At 32.1% G+C, this 21,179-nt stretch overlaps 1 protein-coding gene across 1 annotated transcript in view; it reads left to right on the top strand.

Moving 5' to 3' along the window:
• The window catches only part of SPAG16 (sperm associated antigen 16), a 939,339-nt gene that overhangs the window by 647,841 nt on the left and 270,319 nt on the right, over positions 1-21,179 (top strand). Inside the window, exon 15 of the mRNA XM_057746094.1 lies at positions 16,763-16,889. Within this exon, the coding sequence (XP_057602077.1) occupies positions 16,763-16,889 (127 nt within the window). The remainder of the gene's footprint in view (positions 1-16,762; positions 16,890-21,179) is intronic.

Genomic DNA, 21,179 nt, shown 5'->3' with positions numbered 1-21,179 from the left:
GCAGTTCTAAGAGGGATGTTCATAGTGATACAGGCCTTCCTCAAGAAACAAGAAGAATCTCAAGTAAACAATCTAACCTACCTCTTAAAAGAACAGAAAAAGTGGAACAAACAAAACCCAAAGTAGGCAGAAGGAAGGAAATAACAAAGATCAGAGAGGAAATAAAATAGAGATCAAAAAAGACAAAAGATAAATAAAGCTGGTTTTTTTGAAAAGATAAACAAAATCAACAAACCTCTGGCCATTATTACCATGAAACTCATAAATTCATTAAATTAAGCTTGTTAGGTGCTGGATGTTTTTGAATTCCTCTAAATATTCTTGAGCTTTTTTCTGTTAAATTACTTAGAAACTCTTTGGTTCTCTTAGGTCTGCTCTTAGGATTTGTTAGGTGGGACTGGAGCCATTCCCAATCTAGAGCTAATTATTTCCCCATTTCTGAAGCAAGACACTTCTTTGTGCTTCATTCCACCCAGTGCCCCTGAATCTTGAACTTTTTCAGTGTAGCTGCTGGGACAGGAACAATTTCCAGCCCTATATGAGTGTCTTTCCCTGTTCCCTTTAATCATTTCAGGTGGTTCTTTTCTAAGCCTCTGGGTAGTTTCCTCAAATGCACATGCCAAACACTACTCAGCTAAATACTGGAGGAAATTGCTCTGCAGATCTCCAGAATTCTCTCTGTGTAACTCTCCTTGTGTACGCTGTTCTGCAAACTTGAGCTCCCTTGTTTCCTCAGACTCTCAGCTTTATCCCCTCAAACTTGGGAGTCAGCCATGCGCTGTCCAGTTCCCGCTCCCTGTGCTGTGGACTAGAAACTATCAAGGCAGTATGTCACAGCATTCGTCTATGCCTCACATCATTTGTTTCTTGTCTCTCAGTGATTATGGACGTTTATTGCCTGATGTACAGTATCTTGCAAACTATTGTTTCCTATACCTTGACTATTTTTTTGGATTTTTCATGCAGGAGAGTAAACCTGGTCCCTGTTGCTCTATTGTGACTGACAAAGGAAGTCTTTTTATCATCTGCCTTTAATTGTCAATGGATTTAATCAAAAGATATGTGATTTTAATGATAATGACATTCTTTTTAAAATTTATAGTTAACCCTTCTTCCCATAAAAGATAAAGGTATTTGTAGTAAACCTGAATTATAGTCCTGAGTGGACCACGGATTTCATGTAAAGGCTTAGACTAGTTCCTTAATTTCTCAAGCCTTCACTTTTCTAATCTTTGGGAGACTTTGATCTGGACATCCTTTATGTTCTCTTTCAGAAATGTTCTATAGTCACTAATGTGTTCTAGAAATTGAGAAAAGCTCTTGAATTTGAATATATCAGTTAGAAGGCCTTTAAGGGAAACAAGAATGTTTTCTTGACATCTAGTCTTTCTGAAACTTGAATGATCCTTTGTGACTCCGTACTTACTAGCAAACCGTATAGCAAAACTGAAATCTTTCCTTTGACGTACACAGCAATGCCAAACTGCAATAATTTAACATTGTTCTCTATTCAGATATTAAGTACTAAGCTTTGGTTTTTACTTCATATCTCTTTGGTCTATTCCTTCATATTCCAAAAATCCTCTTGCCCTACTTTGACATTACAGTCAGCATGTTACTATGTAAATATATCATGAAAGACTAGTGCAGTGCGACAAGCCACATCAGAAGAAAACACCAAGGGCCTACAAGACAAAGATCTCATACATGAATATCTGAAATAATGTCAATAATGACAATGAAAATGAAGTAAACTCACATGAGAGTCAGAAAATTTATCTCTAGTGCTTTTAGAAGAGGCTTATTGCCAGGGGCAGTATACATTAATTTCATATGCCATGTTAGGAATTTCCATTTCTCCTTGAATAAAACGTTAGTTTCAAAAGTTGTCCTTAGAATAGAAAGACTCTCAGTGATTTATTAAACCTTCTTCTCCCTTTACCTTCAGAAATCCACTAATTTTGCATCATATCTGGCAGACAGGAAGTTGGGCTAATCTGTCCTCAATTCTACCAGAGCTGTGCTTTCAATTTATTTAGCATTTGCAGAATGAAAGGGATTGTGCTAGGTTTTGTGGGAGATTCAACCAAATAAAATATTTAGTCCTGCTCCTTGATGAACTAGAATATAATTAAAGAATAAAAATCTATACACAAAGTAGATAGCTATCTATCAATGTAATGCAACAGATTATAAATACCAAAAATGGCAGATAAAATATCGATGGGAATATCCGGCATAACTCCTGAGAGAGGTCAGTCATAAGCATTAGGAAAAGTTTTGCTCTGATGATTCAGCTATGGAATTAATGATTCATTAACTCATATTTAAATATTTACTATGTGTATAACATAAGCCCCAAACTGAGTACAAAAGATTTACAGCAGTACTGTCTAACTAAACTTTTGTAATGCTGGAACTATTCTTTGTCTAAAATGTCTAATAGGATGGTGACTAGCTATGTGAGAAAACGTCAGTTCGAAATAAGATTAAATTTAAAAATTAGTTAGTTGCAGTAGTTAACATTTCAGGTACTTAGTAGCCAATAGCATTGCACAATATAGATCTAGAAGGAAAAGACAGGCATAGGTACAAAAAATTACAATTTGTTGTATAAGTCTTATGACATGGTTCTTCAGGAGCAAGGTAAGGAATACCTTATGTTACCTGGAATAATTTAAAAGTTGTGCTAGAGCCAAGTTTTAAATATATTTAATATTTAACAGAAAGAAATAGTGAATCAGCATCCTGGTCAGTAGAAATAACAGGAAGAAAAGGATGAGGGCATGGTGTATTTAAGGAGTAGAAAGCAGAGTAATGTGTGGAGAAGTTGTAGGAGATCAGGAGGAAGGAGGCAGGTCAAGGAGGGGCTCAAATTTGTATTTTAGAAATTATTACACTGTCATTAGTTTGTCAACCATGGCGTTATTGATATTAGGGACCAGGTAATTTCATAAACCCAGGGTTGGGGATGGGGCTGCCCTGTGCATTGTAAGATGTTAATCAACACCCCTGGCCTCTAGAGACCAACTGAATGCCAGTGGTAGGTACCCCAGCTCTGGTAATCAAAGATGTGTCTGGACGTTGTCATATGTTCTCCAGGAGGCAGAATCACTCTGGCTGAGAGCCAGTTGTGAAAATGAACTGCAAAAATACATGGTTGAAGGCAGAGAGGTCACTACATGTGTCTGTGTGTTAGATGAGAGGGACCTGAAACGAGGGATTTGTGGAGAGCGGAGGCCTGCTTCAACTGAACAGGATTAGAGAGGAGCTGGTGAATAGGATAACAAGCTCTGGTGACTGCACGGAACGTGAACCCTTTTATTGAAATGGAAAGTATAGAAGAAGGATCAGATTTGAGGGAAAGATGAACTTGGCTTTGAATATGCTGACTTGTGGTATCTGTGAAATATCCAAACACTAATGTTCTGTGGGTAGTCGAAAATAAAGATCTGGAATTCAAAACAGAGTTGTCAATTGAACATATAAACTTGGGAGTCATAAGTATGTAGATATTGTTGAAATCATGGGAATGCTTCTTTCTGCCCCCAGTAATCTAGCCTTAATGACAACTGTCGTCGTTTCCACATGATCTCCAAATGTAATCCTGTTCAATCCATTTGAACACATAGCCCTGTTTTGTTTTGATTTTTGTTTTTCTCCTGACTTCATGTAGAATCAGGGACTTTGAAGTCCAGCTACACCAGCCTATCTATGTTCAGTACTTCTCCCTGGGGCAGGGGGACCTGGATCTGATTCTTCTCTTTTCCTGGATCGCTCTTCTTCTACGGCACAGCCTGGCCCTACAAAGCCTTTTGCTCTTAACTCAAAGGTCGTATTTCTAGTGAGACCCTTCTTGACCTGGCTGTTTACATTTTAACCCTCTTTCTGCCAAGTATTCCTGTCTACAGTTTTTTTCCCATAAATCCGATTAATATTTAATGTACCACATATTGATATTTTACTGATTCATTTAATTTATTGTATGATTCTCTCCAGAAGTATACAAGTTCCATAAGTCCAGGACTTCTGTCTGTTTTGTTTATCTACTCCTGTTTATCTACCACTTAAATCAGTGCCTAATACTTAGTGGGTTCCATCATTATTTCTTTGATGAACAAAGAAGTTTCCTACTGGTACAGACAAGTTTGGCTGGGTTCAGTCAAAATCTTGCTAAGACTTATGGCACAAACTAGAAAACCAGAGGAAAATCAAGTTTACTTGTTCTTCAGGATCTCAGAGACACAATTTTGTACTTAGTACCTGCTTAAATCTTTGAGACTGCTGGCCTCATTCTTTTTAACGTATCAATATTTATGTTCAAAACACATAACTTTTTCCATCATATGTAAAATTCATATTTCTCAGTGTGAGCTCCAAAAACTCTTCAGAATTTTTACACATTATTAACCTCATCATAAATTCACCATATTCTTCCTAGTGAAATATGTTAATTTCTGCTCTGTGCTCTGACGTTGTACCATTTTCAATACTAACGATGCCCTCCTGCTTTCTCTCCACCAATATCTCTTCATAATTTTCACCTGTTTAAAATGTCACTGTTTCTAGAAAGCTGCATTCACCTAATGGACCTATCCTAGGGCTTCATTCCTAAAAGAAAGCTTCTCTGATCCCACAGGCTTGGGTTAGGTGATCCATTTGTACTATCAGGAAGCCTTTGCTTACTTCTGGCATTTAGCTTTGTATTGTACTCGCTTGATTACTCCTCTCTCCAACAGCACACTTTAAGCTCCTTTTGAGCTTCTATCTATTGTATCTCTAGATCATGGCCCCAAACTAGGGACATAGTACAGCTCAGTAAATATTTGTTCCTTTATATACATTGTCTTCATCTATTTCTAATTATTCTTCTGCATTGTAAATTAACACTTGCTCAATTTGTTCTTTGCTAATACATATTTGTTGTTATTCTGTTACAGTACTATTAGCTCTTTCAGGGTGTTCTACCTCCATAACAGACTATACTCTTTAAGCACTTCAGTGGGACCTCATGGGCTTCTCTATTCCCCAAAGCATCTAGGTTAAGGCACGCACGCAAAAATTTTCCTTGTTAAATGTTTAAGAGTTGGGACACGGATTGTCTAGATTTGAATCCTGGGTCTACATTTTACTAACACAATTCCTTTCAGCAAGTCGTATGGTATTTTAAGTCTCTATTTTCTCATCTGAATAATCTGGTGGTATAATCTATAGAAATGAAGAGTTAAATGAGATAATAAATAGAAATCACTTTGAACAAGTTATTGTGATTATAACTTGTTGTGCAGTGTTGTATAATCTAGATGCTAAGTATCAATAATTGTTTGAGATATACAGCTGCCATGTCCCTGGGGCATGATTGGTGATTCAAGTTATTAATACCTAACTGATTGACCATGGCATAGGAAAGAAGTGTATACTGATAATAACAATTTTATTGGCATCTTTCTAGTCCTTTATATTCCTTCCTTATTTAGCCGCACACTCTTTGAACATTCTTCAAATTTACCTTCTGTTTCCATTCTAATTCCATAATTTCTTTGGCTTATTTGTGCCATTAAGGTACTGAGGGAATAGTGTAATGAGCTAATGCTTGATGCTGCACAAGCCTGTCCTAAGAGACATACTAATGTATCCATATTTAAAATGTTTGAAATACTAATTTTCCTCCTAATGAGCCTAAACATTTTATTATAGTTATACCTTAATACCAAGTTGCAGGTCATTACCTTCACATATTGAAAGCAGCTGATGTTTCTAGGGCTTAATGTTTCTGCCATTTGCTTGATGACCCCTCTTTCTTGCCCATTTTACATAGTAGATATTTAGAAAATGAAAATTATATCACTTGACAGGTATTGTGTATGGTGATTTGAGTCCATTATTTATTTATTCAAAAATATTTTTCTGATTATAATCATTAATAGATGCTAATTCCATGAAATTTGAATTTTAAAAATATGAAAAGTAACAAATAAAATAAGAATAATTCATCCTTTTACCTAAAGATAATCATTTCTGATTTAGTCCTACCAATCTTATTTTCAACATATGTCTGTATGTGTGTATAAGTAGAAATAACTGCTGCTTCTTTCATTGCACTACATATGTATGTTTTCCCTTGTATTAATATCCTTTGGAAATGCCATAATAACAGTTAATAATAGTTTAATTATGTAATTATATGTTGCAGGTATAGCTATATATGGATATGTATAATATATATACAGTGCATCTGTCTATCCATATTTCTACCTATTGAACAATTAATTTCTTATGTTTCTAGTGCCTCATCTTATAAATAATATTGTGAGGAACATTTTTGTGACAAATATTGATCTGAGTTATTAACTTTTTAAAATGTATTCTAATGGGAGAATATATTCAATATATTCAAACATTTGTAGTGTATTATGTCTATTGGTTAAAATCTCAGACCCTGAAGTCAACTAGATCTGTGCTTGAATCCTCACTCCAAGTCATTCTTACCTAGAAAATTTTAGAAAAATCACTTGACCTCATTAGCTCTAAGAATAAGTTTTTTCACTTAAATTTCTTTTTTTCTGATATCAATACTACTTTACCAGCTTCCTATTAATTAGTATTTTTTAAATTAAATTATTTTATTTTTGCTCTTTCTGAGTATTTTCCTTTTGTCACTTGTTCTTGTTTTAATGTTTCTCCTGTAATTTGCAAAAGATTTCATTTTCTTTTTTTTAAACATTTTTGTTGTCTATTTTAATTAAGTATAGCTTATTTATGTGTGTGTAATTATTTGTATATTTATTGTTAATACTATCACAACTTATTGTTTCCCATTATTTTTTTCTTTACTTCTTTTTAACATATTTCTTGTTTTTTTGTTTGTTTATTTTTTTAATTAAGACTAAAATTAAAATTAGATTAGAATGGTTAGAGTTAGGGTTTGGTTTGGAAATTTCTTTTTTGTAGCAAACAGTTAACTAACCTTGATTGCAATTTCTTGATTTTTCAATATCTGTGCTGACCATTATATCACCTGACAATATAACTATTAATAGTTGTGGTAAAATATAATTATTAATAGTTCTTTCCATAAAATGTTTAGATTTAAACTTCTATAGTATGAATGTTTATAATACATTTAGTCTGGAGTCATATTTAGCTAAATAAACAAATTTAGATTGAACTTTATTTTCCCACACAATGTGGACATTATTCCACTAGTTCTAACATCTAGTTTTTGTTATCAATCTAATTGTTTTTCTTTTATAAATCATCTGTAATTTTTCTCTTATAATTTTTTTCATTCATAATGCTCCACACTTTTCATTATTTGTTTCTAGGCATGTTTTATTCTTATGTATCAAGTTCAATACTTACATAGTGCACTATTATTTTAAATACATATCTTTCTTCAATTTTGGGAAAGTTTTAGTTATTATACCTTCAAATGCTGCTCTACTGCCTGTCTCTACATTCCCTTTTTTTGTAATAATTGGAATACCCAGCTCTGTACTCCCCCACATCTCTTAATGGTCTTCATGCTTTCATCTTTTTATCTCTATGTCTTCAATCTAGCTGAATTTCTCAGTACAATCTTCCAATTCACTAACTCTCTTTTCAACTTTGTCTATTTTAAAGTATTTCCTATCTGTTAAGCCTTTTGTTTTCAATGATTAATGTGTCAATTTTCTTGCTTTTTCAAGTCATTTTAGACTTTTTTTCATTTTTTTCTTTAATGAGTATTAGTTTTTCATTAACATCTTTGACTCACTTAAAATAGTTTTCAGTCTTTTTATAATTTTAATGCACTCAGATTAATTTTATTTCCAATTATTGACTGTCTTTACTAACTATAGATCTTTTTACCTGTCATGAAAAAACAATTGTAGATATTTTTGAGTAGTGTAAGAAGAGTGGTTATCTCTTTTTTCTCCTTTATCTATCTTGCTCTTGATTTGTGCTTACTCTTTTGTAGCTTTTAATATTGTGGCTATTTCCTTTGTCTGAGGTCTCCCAGGCCAGTAGCCCCAGGGTATCCTGAGGATAACTCTTACATTTATGATTCAGGAATGCTGCCTTGTGGCATTGAAAACCACTGATCCAGTTTTTGGCATGTGTTACTTGGTTCAGGTCCAAGTTGTGAGACAGTATATAACTCCAGATTCCTTAAATAAATACCTTCATATAAATTGCAACTTCAGACAAGGTTTGTAGGCAGCTTTTGTCAGCTTCATATTTTCAAGAAAACTTGCACATCCATGGTTTTAACAATATGGAGGCTTTTATCTCCTTTCTGATACAAAATATCACTACTTTTAGTCTCTGATACTGTACAGAAGCTAAATAACTAGGGCCTGCTTCTAAACCCATAGGCCTCTGGTTTTATTCCTAATCTCTACTTTGTTTCTATTCTATTTCTCTGTAATAAGTATTATTTTTATTCTTTATCATTCTTTGAGATCTTATACTTTTTAAAATAACTTTTTAGGCAAACTCTTTGAGACACATTGTATAGTTTAGTGTCTAGCACAGATTCTACAGCCCAACAGATTCAAATCCTGGCTCTTGCATTTTAAACTGCATAGGTGGTGGCAAAGGTAATTAAGTTTCCTGTGGTTCAGTTTCCTCATCCATAAAACGGGGGTAATAATAGGAACCTATCTCACAGTAGTTTTTTTTTGTTTTCTTTTTTTAAGGATATTGGATATTTGTATAAATTTTTCCCCTACTATGCAAAAGTTGAGCATTTCTATAAAAACTTGCATAAGCCAAAATGGCATAAAGCAAAGAGCAATTACCTTTTTTGTAAACGTGAAAATCCTCTTTTGGATTTCTTTCAGTTAGCAAAAGCAGGAAATAATTTAGGTCTTTTGTAAAAGGGAAATGTCGTAAAGCAAACTTTCAAAAAGTGGATGTGTGTATAATATCTGTATATGAGTATACAAATGCTCAGAACCCTGAGTGGCACATAGTAATTACTCAATTAGTATTAACTATTATTATTTTTTGTCTCTTTTTATAGCTCTGTTTTTAATACCAGCTCAACTAGAAGTCCTTCAGTACACTATTTAATTTTTCTAAAATTTATTTGGTTGAATATTGTAAGGTAGGATTAAATTTAGACTCATGTAGTTGTAAGAATTAGCTGTGACTATTTATGGATTTACTATAAGTTATAAAGTAATATGCAAATGTATAATTGTCCTGCATTTATTTTAAAGTATCATTTAAGAAAAAAGTAATATATCTCAAAATTAAATCTGAATAGTATATAAGCTGTTATTCTTGAGTAATTTAATTATTTATAGTTATTGTTCACATTTAAAATATTAAAGGATTTTCCACCCAAATTACTCAGTATTCCCATTACAGAAAAATTATACACAGAGCCTAACCTGCTGGGGTATTATCAGAACCTAACCAATGCAGAGGAAGGGCAATACATAATTAGAGCTGGCTTGAGCCTTCCAAATGGGAGAAGGGAAAAACCCAACTCTAGCCCACTCTAGCCATCCTGTTCCACCTGAGAGGGAGAAAAAAACTGAGAAATATATATGAAGTTCATGGTCCAGAGGTATACGCTCACTAAAAGACTAAGACCTAATTATAGGACTGTAGAACATTTCCCCCAGCCAGATTACTAAACACATGTTTATAACAGTTTCTTTTACTCAATGTATCATGTCTGACTATCAAGAAAAAAATTACACAAAGTACCAGAAGCCAAAAACCATAATTTGAACAGAGAGAGCATGCATCAGAACTAGGCATGACAGGGATGTTGGAACTATCAGACCAGGAATTTAAAATAACTATGATAAATATGCTAAGGGCTCTCATGAATAAAGGTGTTAGCATGAAAAAACAAATAGGCAACGTAAGCAGAGAGAAAAATGTCCTAGAAAAATCCAATAGAGATAAAAACAATATAACAGAAATGAAGGATGATTTTGATGGGCTTATTAATAGGCTGAACACAATTGAAGAAAGAACCTCTGAGACAGAGAAGGTATCAGTAGAATCATGAAAAACCAAAACAAAAGCAACAAAGACTTTAAAAAAAATTACAAAACAAAAATAAAACCCTAAAAAACCAAACCAAAACAAAACAGAACATCTGAGGACTGTGGAACAACTACAAAAGGTAAGACATACATGTAATGGGACTACCAGAAAGTGAAGAAAGAGAGAATGAAACAGAAGATATATTTGGAAAAATAATTAAGATTTCCCCAGGTTAATGTCACACACTAAACCACAGATCCAGCAAACACAGAAAATACCAAGCAGGATAAGTGCAAACAAAACCAAAAAACAAAATCCCCTAGATCTGTGCACATTATTTTCAAACTATAGAGTATTAAAGAAAAAGAAAAAAATCCTGAAAGAAGCCAGGGGGAGAGGGGCTCACATATAGAAAAATAAAGATAAGAATTACATATGGCATCTCCTCAGAAACCATGCAAGGAAATATTGGAGTAAAATATTTAAAGTGTTGAAACAATAAATACCAACATAGAATTCTTTACCTTGTGAAATTACCCTTCAAAAGTAAAGGAGAAATAAAGGCTTTCTCAGATTAACAAAAATTGAGGGAATTTGTTATCAGCAAATATATCTTGAAACAAATTTGATAACCCAGATGAAATGGACCGATTTCTTAAAAGACACAATTTGCCAAAACACAGAGAGAAACAGACAATCTAATAGGCTTATATCTATTAAAGATTTTGAATCATATTACCTTTCCAAATAGTTAATACACTTCCAAAATAGAAATCAGCAGTCCCACATGGGTTCACTGTGAATTCTACAATCTATTTAAGGAAGAAATTATATCAATTCTCTATAATCTCTTTCAGATAATAGAAATAGAGGGAATACTTCCTAACTCATTCTATGATCAGCATTAGCCTATAACCAAAATCAGAGAAAGACATTACAAGAAAAGAAAAACACAGACCACTATTTTCCTGAACATAAATGCAACATCCACTACAAAATATTTGCAAATTGAATCCAACAATATATAAAAAGAAGTATAAACTATGACCAAATGGGATTTATCCTAGGTCTGCAAGGCTGGTTCAACATTTGAAAAATTAAGTAATGTAATCCATCACATCAACAGGGTAAAGATGAAAAATTACATGATCATATCAATAGGTTCATTTGACAAAATACTGCACCTATTCATGATAAAAACTCTCAGTAAACTAGGAATATAAGGGAAATTGTTCACAGCTAACATTCTTAATGGTAAGAAACTCAGAGTTTTCCCATTAAGATCAGATACAAGGCAAGGATGTTTCCTCTCACCACTCCTTTTCTACATTGTACAGGAAGTTATAAATAATGCAGTAAGAACAAAAAAATAAAAGTAAAAATAAATGTTACACAGATTGAGATGGCAAAAATAAAACTGTGTTCACAGATTACATGACTGTCCAATAATTAATTTTAAAAAACAAGCCAATGTACTGATGAACTCAGTGACAAGAACAAGGACGCAGATACAGAGAATGGACTGGAGAACTCGAGGTATGGGAGGGGGCGGGGGGTGAGAGAGAAAGAAAAAATAAACAAACAAAAAAACATCTTGGAACCAATCCTCAAGGTTGCAGGATGCAAGTTTAATACACTAAAGTCAATTGCTTTCCTCTACACCAGGAAGGAAAAAGTGGAATTTAAATTTTAAAACAAAATACTATTCATATTAGCACCCCTAAAATGAAATACTTATATTTAACAAAATATGTATAACATTTATATGAGGAAAATTATAAAACATTGGTGAATGAAATAAAAGAACTAAATTAATGACAGATATTCCATGTTCATGGATAGGAAGACCCAATGTTATCAAGATGTCAGTTCTTCCCAACTTGATCTATAGATTCAGTGCAATCCAAGTCAAAATCAAGAAAAACTATCCTGTGGACATGAACAAACTGATTCTAAAATTTAGATAGAGAGGCAAAATGATCAGTGATTGCCAGGGATTAGGCAGTGAGTAGTGTGGTAGGATGGATGAGTACAGAGGATATTTAGGGCAGGGAAAGTACTCTGATGATACCAAAGCAATGGGTATATGTCATTATACAGTTGTCTAAACTCATAGAATGTGCAACACCAGGAATGAATTGTAATGTAAAAATATGGACTTTGGGTGATTATGATGTGTCAATGTAGATTCAACACATGTAAGAAATGTACCACTCTAGTGGGGATGTTGTGAATGGGGGAAGCTATATGTGTGTGGAGGCAGGGGGTAAATGGAAAATCTCTATATCTTCCCTTTAATTTTGCTGTGAACCAAAACTTTTCTAAGAAAATAAAGTCTTAAAAAATATATAGGGCAATTTTTATAAACATATCTCCCTATTCAATCACTGTACCGTATGTGTTGTATACTTTTAATCAGTGTAATGACAATTTAGCATAAACTTTTCCATGTTTTGCATTGTTTCTGTAATTGTTATTTTTATGGCTTCATAATAATTCATCTAGAATATTTATTTATTCATCTGCAGTTATTTACTGAACATTTACTGGGTGCTATTCAAGGTCATAGGAATGTACTGCTAAGCCAAAGTACCTGCACTTACAGAGTTTACAACATTCTCATATGTTCATAGTTGAAATATAATCATTCATTTAATTTTCTATTATTCTGTATAACCCTGAGAAAAGAACAATTATATATATTGTGTTATTCAGCCTGGGAGAATCTTTGCAAAAGAAGTAAGGTCATGGACCTAAAAATACTTGGCGTATTTGGATGTTCTGTAAATTCCCTTTTCAAAAAAAGATGGAAAAAATAAAGATATATACATATGAACATATATAGAACATAGTGAGTTGAACCAAGAAAATACTTAGCTGATTTCGCTGATTCATCAGGATGAAAGTCCAAAGTACAATCAAATTGGACATATGTTTTCTATAATAAATTAAGATTCTATATATCTCTTCTTGATATACAATATAAAGATATAAGGAATCTCATATAGAATAGTTTATTACTCTGTGACATTTCTTATGCTGCCTGAAAAATAGCCTCTTAACCCCAAATTTATGGTAATGCCCAAACTTGTAAAATCTGTTTTTGAAAATTATATAAATCTCTAAGTTATGTTTATATTAAGGAATACTATAGGTTTATGAAAATAATCTTTTAATTATTCATTTAAATTATAAATTACCTCATTAGCATCCTAGTTTTCTCTTTTTCTTTCCTTGTTATACAATGTATAAATATTCTTGGAACCCCTGTGCAGAGAGATAGCAGCTGACTCTGCTTGTCTTCCTGCCACTGTTGGTATCAGGTTTGCATAAAATGTGCCTCTGGCAGTTTTCTGGATACACAAGAGCACAAAACTTATTTCTTCCATATTAGATTATTACAAATTTCACTTTTTTCCATTTTTTAAATTTATAAATAGTGCTACTTTAATTTGTTGATAACTTTTTTTTAAGTTTAATAGTAAATTTCAGAAGTAGTCTTAAAAGTATGAACAACTTTGTGATCCTTGTTATGCACTGCTGAGTATTTTTCCTATATATTTCCAGCAGCCTAGATGAAGCTAGTTTCATTTTATTTTGTCCTACTCTAACTTATTAACTTCATGTCCATATGGATTTTCTCACTAGGATCTTTAAGTTGGAGATGGGAAGTCCTAAGAGGGTCAGTCAGGAGTTGTGACTGTTCACTTTCATCTCAACTGTATCCTTTGTCCATTTTGCTGAATTCCACTTGCTTTATTTTACCATTTAGGTCTGTGATCACCAAAAAAAAAAACCAAAAACAAAAAAAAAACGAACACCATTTTTTTCTGAGCTTCAGCTCATTTATCATATTTTGGAAAAAAATCCATTAAAGTTGCATGTAGTCAACATTGATTACTCTCTAGTCCCCTTATATTCATTTATTCTATGATTTATTCGAGATCAAATGCCAAACATGTCACAGGAACTAAGCCAGGTGCTGGGGATTCAGTGTCACAAAACAACCATCTGTCTGAATCTGAACTTCTCTGAGAACTTTCAATGCAACCATCTTTGTTACCTTTCCTCCTCAGTATCAGTACTGGTACAAAGGACAAACCAGAATTACATTTTATAGAGTTTTCCAAAACTCTTGAGTTTTTTACTTTCTTTAAGATTGTCACATTTCCACCTTTCTCCAAAAAAAATTTCCTTTGAAATCCTTCTTTCTTAGTTAAAGTGCCTAACTATAACTAGTCTTTGTTTTCTTACCTGACATAAATTCTAAATAAAATATTTATTTTTTTCCCCAGGTTGTCAGCTAATCCCTTTTCCACACCCTCCATCTTCAGATCCCTCAAAACTCACACTGTGTGGTTTAGATTAGTAGTAATATTTTAGTATCTTCTTCCCTATGGAAGGAGAGTGGCAGGTGGTTCCAGTTCACCAGAGACTGGAGGAAGAGGGATCCAAGATCTTGATATTCCAAGTTTTGGGTTCTGGATTCTCTGCATCTTTTCTCTCTTTCTTTTATCTAACTGATTCAGAATCATTAGGGTTAGAATCAATATTACCTTAAGATTGCTGTGGAAGTACTTGGACTAAAGTAAAACTTCTAGGTAAACTCCCATGAGGCATTCATCATCTATTGGTTTAACAAATATATATGTTTATTTTAGTTCTTTTATGCTCCAGGCACTATGATAAGCATTGCATTTGCCTCTCTGGCTAACTGGAAGTATAGCTACCAAGTATCTCCCAGTTATTAAATCTGAACACAAACTTATTTCTACCACTTTATAAGTTATTATATCTGTTTTACTATAATGCATATGTTGTCATGAATTTTAAGTTCCCTGGAAAGGGGAAAAGTCTCTCTAAAGATGTTAGTTATTCAAAATTGTTTAAAATAATATATCTACTATTTATTAATAAAACATTTAGTATAGCACTTGGTTCATTAAAAACATTTGATAACTATTGACTATTATTTAATATCATCAAACATACATCTAATATTTGACAGCAGTAAAAATTAAAGATAAAAATATTAAAACCATTTAAATATTAATTTTCACCCCAAAATGATGGACTATTTTTTATTTTTGGTATATTTCCTAAAATTTTAATATTCAGTGGTATAAAGCACATTTTAAGATTGTCTTGTTTCAGAGAATCTAGACAAGAAAAGGACATGAAGTCTATAACCTGACTTTGATGAGAAGTGCCTCCAAATTAAATTCTGATTAAAATTTATTCTGTACTCAAAGTTGAAAAAAATTCCATCCTGTGACTTCTGAAAGATGTTTGAAAGCCCTTATATCTGGAAAGAGTTCTTTATGATTTTCAACATTAATATTCCCTATAATCCTGAGAACTTTTCTAAAAATTAAATTCACTAATTCTTCACAGTTCTTACATGTTTACATATTTTAAAACATTCCAAGTTCTCCATGTTCTTTTTAAGTCATAAAAAAGATTAAATATCCCATTTATTAGATTGGGGGAAAGGTTCTTGTATTGCTTTGCCAGTGACAACAGTTTCAGAATTTTAAAGCTATTGGCATTTGTTGCATTACTGGAATGTTTAGGGAAAAAAAACAAAAAATCCACTTGGACTGTAATACATTATACACATTTTTTTTTAACCAAAAAAAATAGAAATTGAGTAAATGAGAAAAAAAAAGTATGTGAGCTAGTTCAAAATGATGAGAGGGAAAATTGTATAATTTATTATCTTTAACATTTTAGAATATTTAGGAAGAAAATGAGATGGTGATTTTTTAGTAGACATTAAAAAAAATTAAGCTGGATCTGAAAGGGAAACATTGGAAACAGTATAATGACTTATCATAAACATTATACATGTGCCTGGTGTGGCCAGCACTCATATTCACTTGGTCAGTGGACACAGAAATTAAAAGACAGAATGATGAAACCCCTCTTACTCATCACTATATCCCAGTCCCTGACATGAGGTCAATGCTGAATAGATATCTCCTGAGAGGCCTGCAAGAGTTGTGTAGACAGACCTTGAACTCCAAACTGATGCACCTGGGCTGGTACTTTTATACTGAGAAAATATACCCCCTGTTTCCATAACACTTGAATCCATCCACCCTTCCTTTTGTTTTCCATTCCCTTTATCCAACTGCCTTCTTTTCTATCCCATTACAAGTTACAAAAATAGCCCCAAATATGTCTAATAGTTTTGTCTAACAGACCACAATAGGCAATGCTTTCTTGACATCAATTTTACCTGGCCCCAGTGATTTTACCCACTATGTTAACAACTCTTCTTTCCTGTCCATTTGTTTTCCTACCTCTGTTATTATTTTTACTCTGAGTTATAAATTATCAGTACTAGCTAATTACAAGCATGTAAAGTGAAGTGTGCTTTTAGTGCAATATTTTTACATATACAGATAGTTTTTATATGTAGATCACATATCATATATGTGATATATGTATATATAGACAAATTGCATGGGTATGTATAGTTTTGTATTATTATATCTTCTCATATAATTAAAATCATCAAAAAGATTTCCTGAAAAATCAACTTCCAAAATTTATTATAGGATTTTATATATTTAAATTATCATTTTATGGTACTTTTATGTCCAAGACAAAGGCATAATTAATGCTTTTTAGTTTAGAGGGATGTATTGTGGATTTAATAAAATTGTAACATATCTTTTTTTGGTCTGAGTTAATATATATATATTTGTATATAAGTAATATGCATATATGTATGTATACACATTTCTCTTTTTTTAATACTTTAAAGGGTCACATGATAGCATCTTGTGATGCCTGTGGAGTTACAAAACTATGGGATTTTCGAAAGCTCTTACCAATTGTGTCCATTGATGTAGGTCCAAGTCCTGGCAATGAGGTGAACTTTGATTCATCAGGTAGGATCTTTTTTGTTTAACATTTTTGACCAAGCTAACAAGTTTAGTATTTGTTTATTTATCATATAATATATCATATCACATCATATAATGAAAACATTACATTTATCATGTATGTAAAGTAAGAAATAATAGAGGCGATATATGTGTACTAATTTAGATTACTCAAAAGCATCATGCAAAATTTGGAGTCTACATCCCTTAGAATCACCATCCAACGTAAGTAAATTGAGTTTTTTGAAGGCAAAATGACTAAAAGTAGGGAAGAACAAAAGCTTGGCAAAAATAAAATTAAAACATTTTTGATGGAATACTTTATGATCACTTAGTAATACCCCATATTATCTAGATTTTGCAATTAATTTTAAATATATATTCATCTTGTTGCAGTTGTGTCCAACAATAATTATTTTAATTGGTAATAATTTTAGTATTATTATCTGTGTTTTGCATTTTTCTGCAATAATATAACCGTTACCAATGAGATAAATTATTTTATCCTTGCTTCTGTTGAAGTGTATAGCAACTGATATTAACAATCAGTAATTCCACTTGTCCATTTAAAAGGTTAAAATTACAATTACATCTCTGTCTTTAGTGATAGCCTATGCTAAATAATGTGTATCTGTTATTGATTGATACAGCTTACCTTTCCTATTGTAATATATGTTTTAAACTTTTTTAAGTTTTGAGAGGTTTCAAAATATTTAATATTTATTTGCAGTAGCTCAAAGTGGTAGAGATGGTGAATTTAGATGAAGAAATAAAGATAGAATATATTTAAAGGAAATAATAATGTTCTATTTAAAAATAGTCCAGAAAGTATGAATATACTAGGAGCAATTCTAGAGCCATAAGGTAATTGTGTATTTCATGGAACTGGTTTCATGATATTGCCATCATATATCTGAAATTCAGAATACAGTAAGTTTGTTTTCTTAAAACACTTAGTGTTCCCATTACAGATTGGTATATGAACCACACTAATAACAATGACTTCCTTAAAAATATTTTAGTAATGTTCTTGACATTAAGACTTTTATGCTCTGCTAGAATTCAAACAGAAAACACTGTACAGAATAAAAGGTCCCAACTATGAGAATTTAATTTTATAATGTGAAGACCCATTAGTATTTCAATTTATACTTTTTGATATATAGAATATGCATTGACATCATAATTCTAAAGGCGCTTCAGCTTGGTTTTTATAAACATTTTCACATCCATAAATCCCTTTTTATCATCTTGAGGTAGCATCCAAATGTTCATGTCCTTGAGTTTTGAATTCTGAAATTTCAAAACTTTTGGCTGTACTTTCTAATAATAGAAGTTAAATGGTGTTTTGAAATGCTGTACAACTAATACTAGATACATATTTTACTGTCATAATTGTTAAATATGTTGCCACTGTCTTTTACTGTTCTTGTCATCCAGCTCAAAATTTCTTTTCTATGCATTGTCAGGCAAACCTTATTCTAAATAAATGTCATTTCCTATCTTACTGTCATACAAGTCAATAACATCTTAAAGCCCCTAGTTCAACAGATCTATTTTTTTTTCTCCATGACTGCTATATACTTGATAGTACAGTAATATTATGAAAACTGTCAGAATCAAGGATGGAAGAATGAGAAACATGAAAGATAAAGAATGTAAACCAGGGACCCTGCTAATGAAAACACTTCATCAGTTTGAAGGAATATAATTTCAACCTGACCTTCCCATCCCTTGACCATTTCTTCAAAGAACATACTATAATTAATTTTAATTCTGTGTGTTTGGGAAATCAATGTCTTTTTCTCATTGAATAATGAGAAATTTGTGCTTCCGATGAGAAGTCTTCAGTGACTCATCATTTTAAAAGTTTGAAATATATAAACAGTAGAAGAAATAGGGAGAGCAAACACAAGGTCTAATGAGGGTCTGAACAGAGTGATGAATTCACAAAGTTAAATATGAGAAAAATATGTTCATCTCAAGAGAGTAAAGAAAAGTCAAGAGCAAAACAAAATCAAAATAAGGACAGGGATACATAGATCTCTTCTCATATGCATTTATTCAAGAAAAGATGATTTAAAAGAAAAGTATAAAAAGATATCTTGAAAATATTTAGACTATGAGGATAAGATCAAATCTAACTTAATAAGCTCAGAGTACACATTCATTTGACATACTTTTATGTATTCCCAGTGGCAAGCCAGTACCAGCATGTATGATACCATCATTGGCCAAAAAAAGCAAGGGTATATTGACATTATTGACAATAATTAACATTTATTCAGTGCTCACACTAGTTGAGTTGTGCTGAATCATGTTTCCAGGTCAAAATTTTGTGACAAAATTAAATTGTTGAGTTATATACTCCTAGGATATTATTTGTCACAACTTAACTGGTATGAGACAGGATCTGGTCTGCTGTCTCAGTTATGCCCTTGGACCTGAGGAAAAGTCATTGATAATGTACATACAATATCATCATAATATTATATAATATATGTGGAAGTATTGACAGTATGCTATCTGAGAAATTTAATATAAGGAATGTGAGTTGTTTTTAGATATCTTAAATATTCAACATAGAAACAAAAATTTTCTCATCATATTTCATGTCTCTGGATCAGTTTAATTGAAGGGCATCTTGAAATTATGAGATGTGCTACTTGAAAAGAGCTGTTTCCATACACAATGGCTTATCTTTATAAATAAGGGATTTCTTCACTGCAAATCCAATACAGTATACAAATAAATTGAAGGAGAGGTCATTAAAGACTGAAACTGTGGTTCATAACATTTGAGTTCAAATTTTTATGTGTATTAAAATGTCCTCATTTATTAATCACATAAGTAAATATTTTTATTTTAAATTTATAAAAGTAAATTATGTACTAGTGAAATAGTACGGTATCTGTATTAAAGTTGAGATTTCTCATAGTGTATCATTTTTGAAATGTATCTTTGACAAAAATATTTGAAAACCAGTGGTGTAAAAAAAGAACATGGACTATAATTCAGACCCTTAGCTCTTCCTACCTTTTAGACTTCAAGCAAATTATTTAATCTTCCAAAACTAAGTTTTCTCATAGAAATAACAGGGGAGATAATTGTCTTACCACATTCTAATGTGTTTCAAAGTGTTAATGTATTGATACATTCTATAATGAGGAAATCCTAACACAGTCTTGTTTTCATGCAATATTGAAAATAATTTAAATGGTTAACTAGCAAGTAAAGTTATATGTAATATTATATATGCATATATAATTAAAATCAAAAGATTTAAAGTTGTATGAATCACATCTAGAGTTTAGCTTTTCTGTTGCTGTAAGAAATCAGCTTCTTAAACATTTAAAAAAGGAGTTGCATGTGGCCTAGTATTACTTACGTAATGTTTTATTTGCAAATGCATTGCTTGCAACAAACACAGATTACCTATGTTTATAGATATATACATATATCAGTGTATATTTACAACTCGTGTATTTGTAAAGGGATAAGTGTTTCATTCTCATTAAACAAAGATCCTCCTGGTAATATAATGCTACACATTTTTACGAATATTCACTATCTAAATATCTCCCACTTGGCATACTCAAATGCCATATGTTTTACCATTCAAAAATTTATTACTATTTCAGAAAATGTTAAATGGAATTGTGTAGTGAAGGTAATAAAAATGAACTGTGAAAATTTATACATACACTTTTCCACATCTCTTATTTCATCATGTTTATGTAGTTTAGCAATATTTTTCACTCCTTTGTAAAAGGTAATTCCAGCACATTTGCAAAGAAGTCACATCCCTAGAAAATGCAGGAGCTGAAGTTTGAGCCAGATGGGGAATTTCCAACAGAAAGCTTATCAGTCTCAGATCATCAAAATAGGCAAGGTTTCCCACCATTTGGAGGTAATCCTAAATATTTCCCACAAGCAGAACCACAATAGAAATACTAAAAAAGAAGAAAAAATAATGACTCCATTATTAAATATGAAAAGTATCAGACCCCTCTAAAATTGTTCAAAAATAATAACTCTCAAATCTTTTGTTCAAATTTGAAGTATTAGTTTCTGTTAGTAAAGGCTGAAGTTCATTGGTTTGTATTTAAAAGACAGATTGTGGTTAATTCCTTCTGTTGGAATAGTATAATGGAGTAAGTACTCAGAAGTTAGAAGCCCTGGTTTTGAATTTTGTCTTCACTACTAACTAGCTAAATGATCTTGGTGAAATTTCTCAACATTTCTGAGCCTCAGTTTCCTTGTATTCAAAATATTAAAAACCTGTCACGACTTCCA

The sequence above is a fragment of the Hippopotamus amphibius genome, chromosome 8 (genome assembly GCF_030028045.1).
Source record: "Hippopotamus amphibius kiboko isolate mHipAmp2 chromosome 8, mHipAmp2.hap2, whole genome shotgun sequence".
NCBI classification, from domain to species: domain Eukaryota; kingdom Metazoa; phylum Chordata; class Mammalia; order Artiodactyla; family Hippopotamidae; genus Hippopotamus; species Hippopotamus amphibius.
The sequence above is the reverse complement of the archived record's forward strand: the minus strand, read 5'-3'. Positions and strand labels throughout refer to the sequence as shown.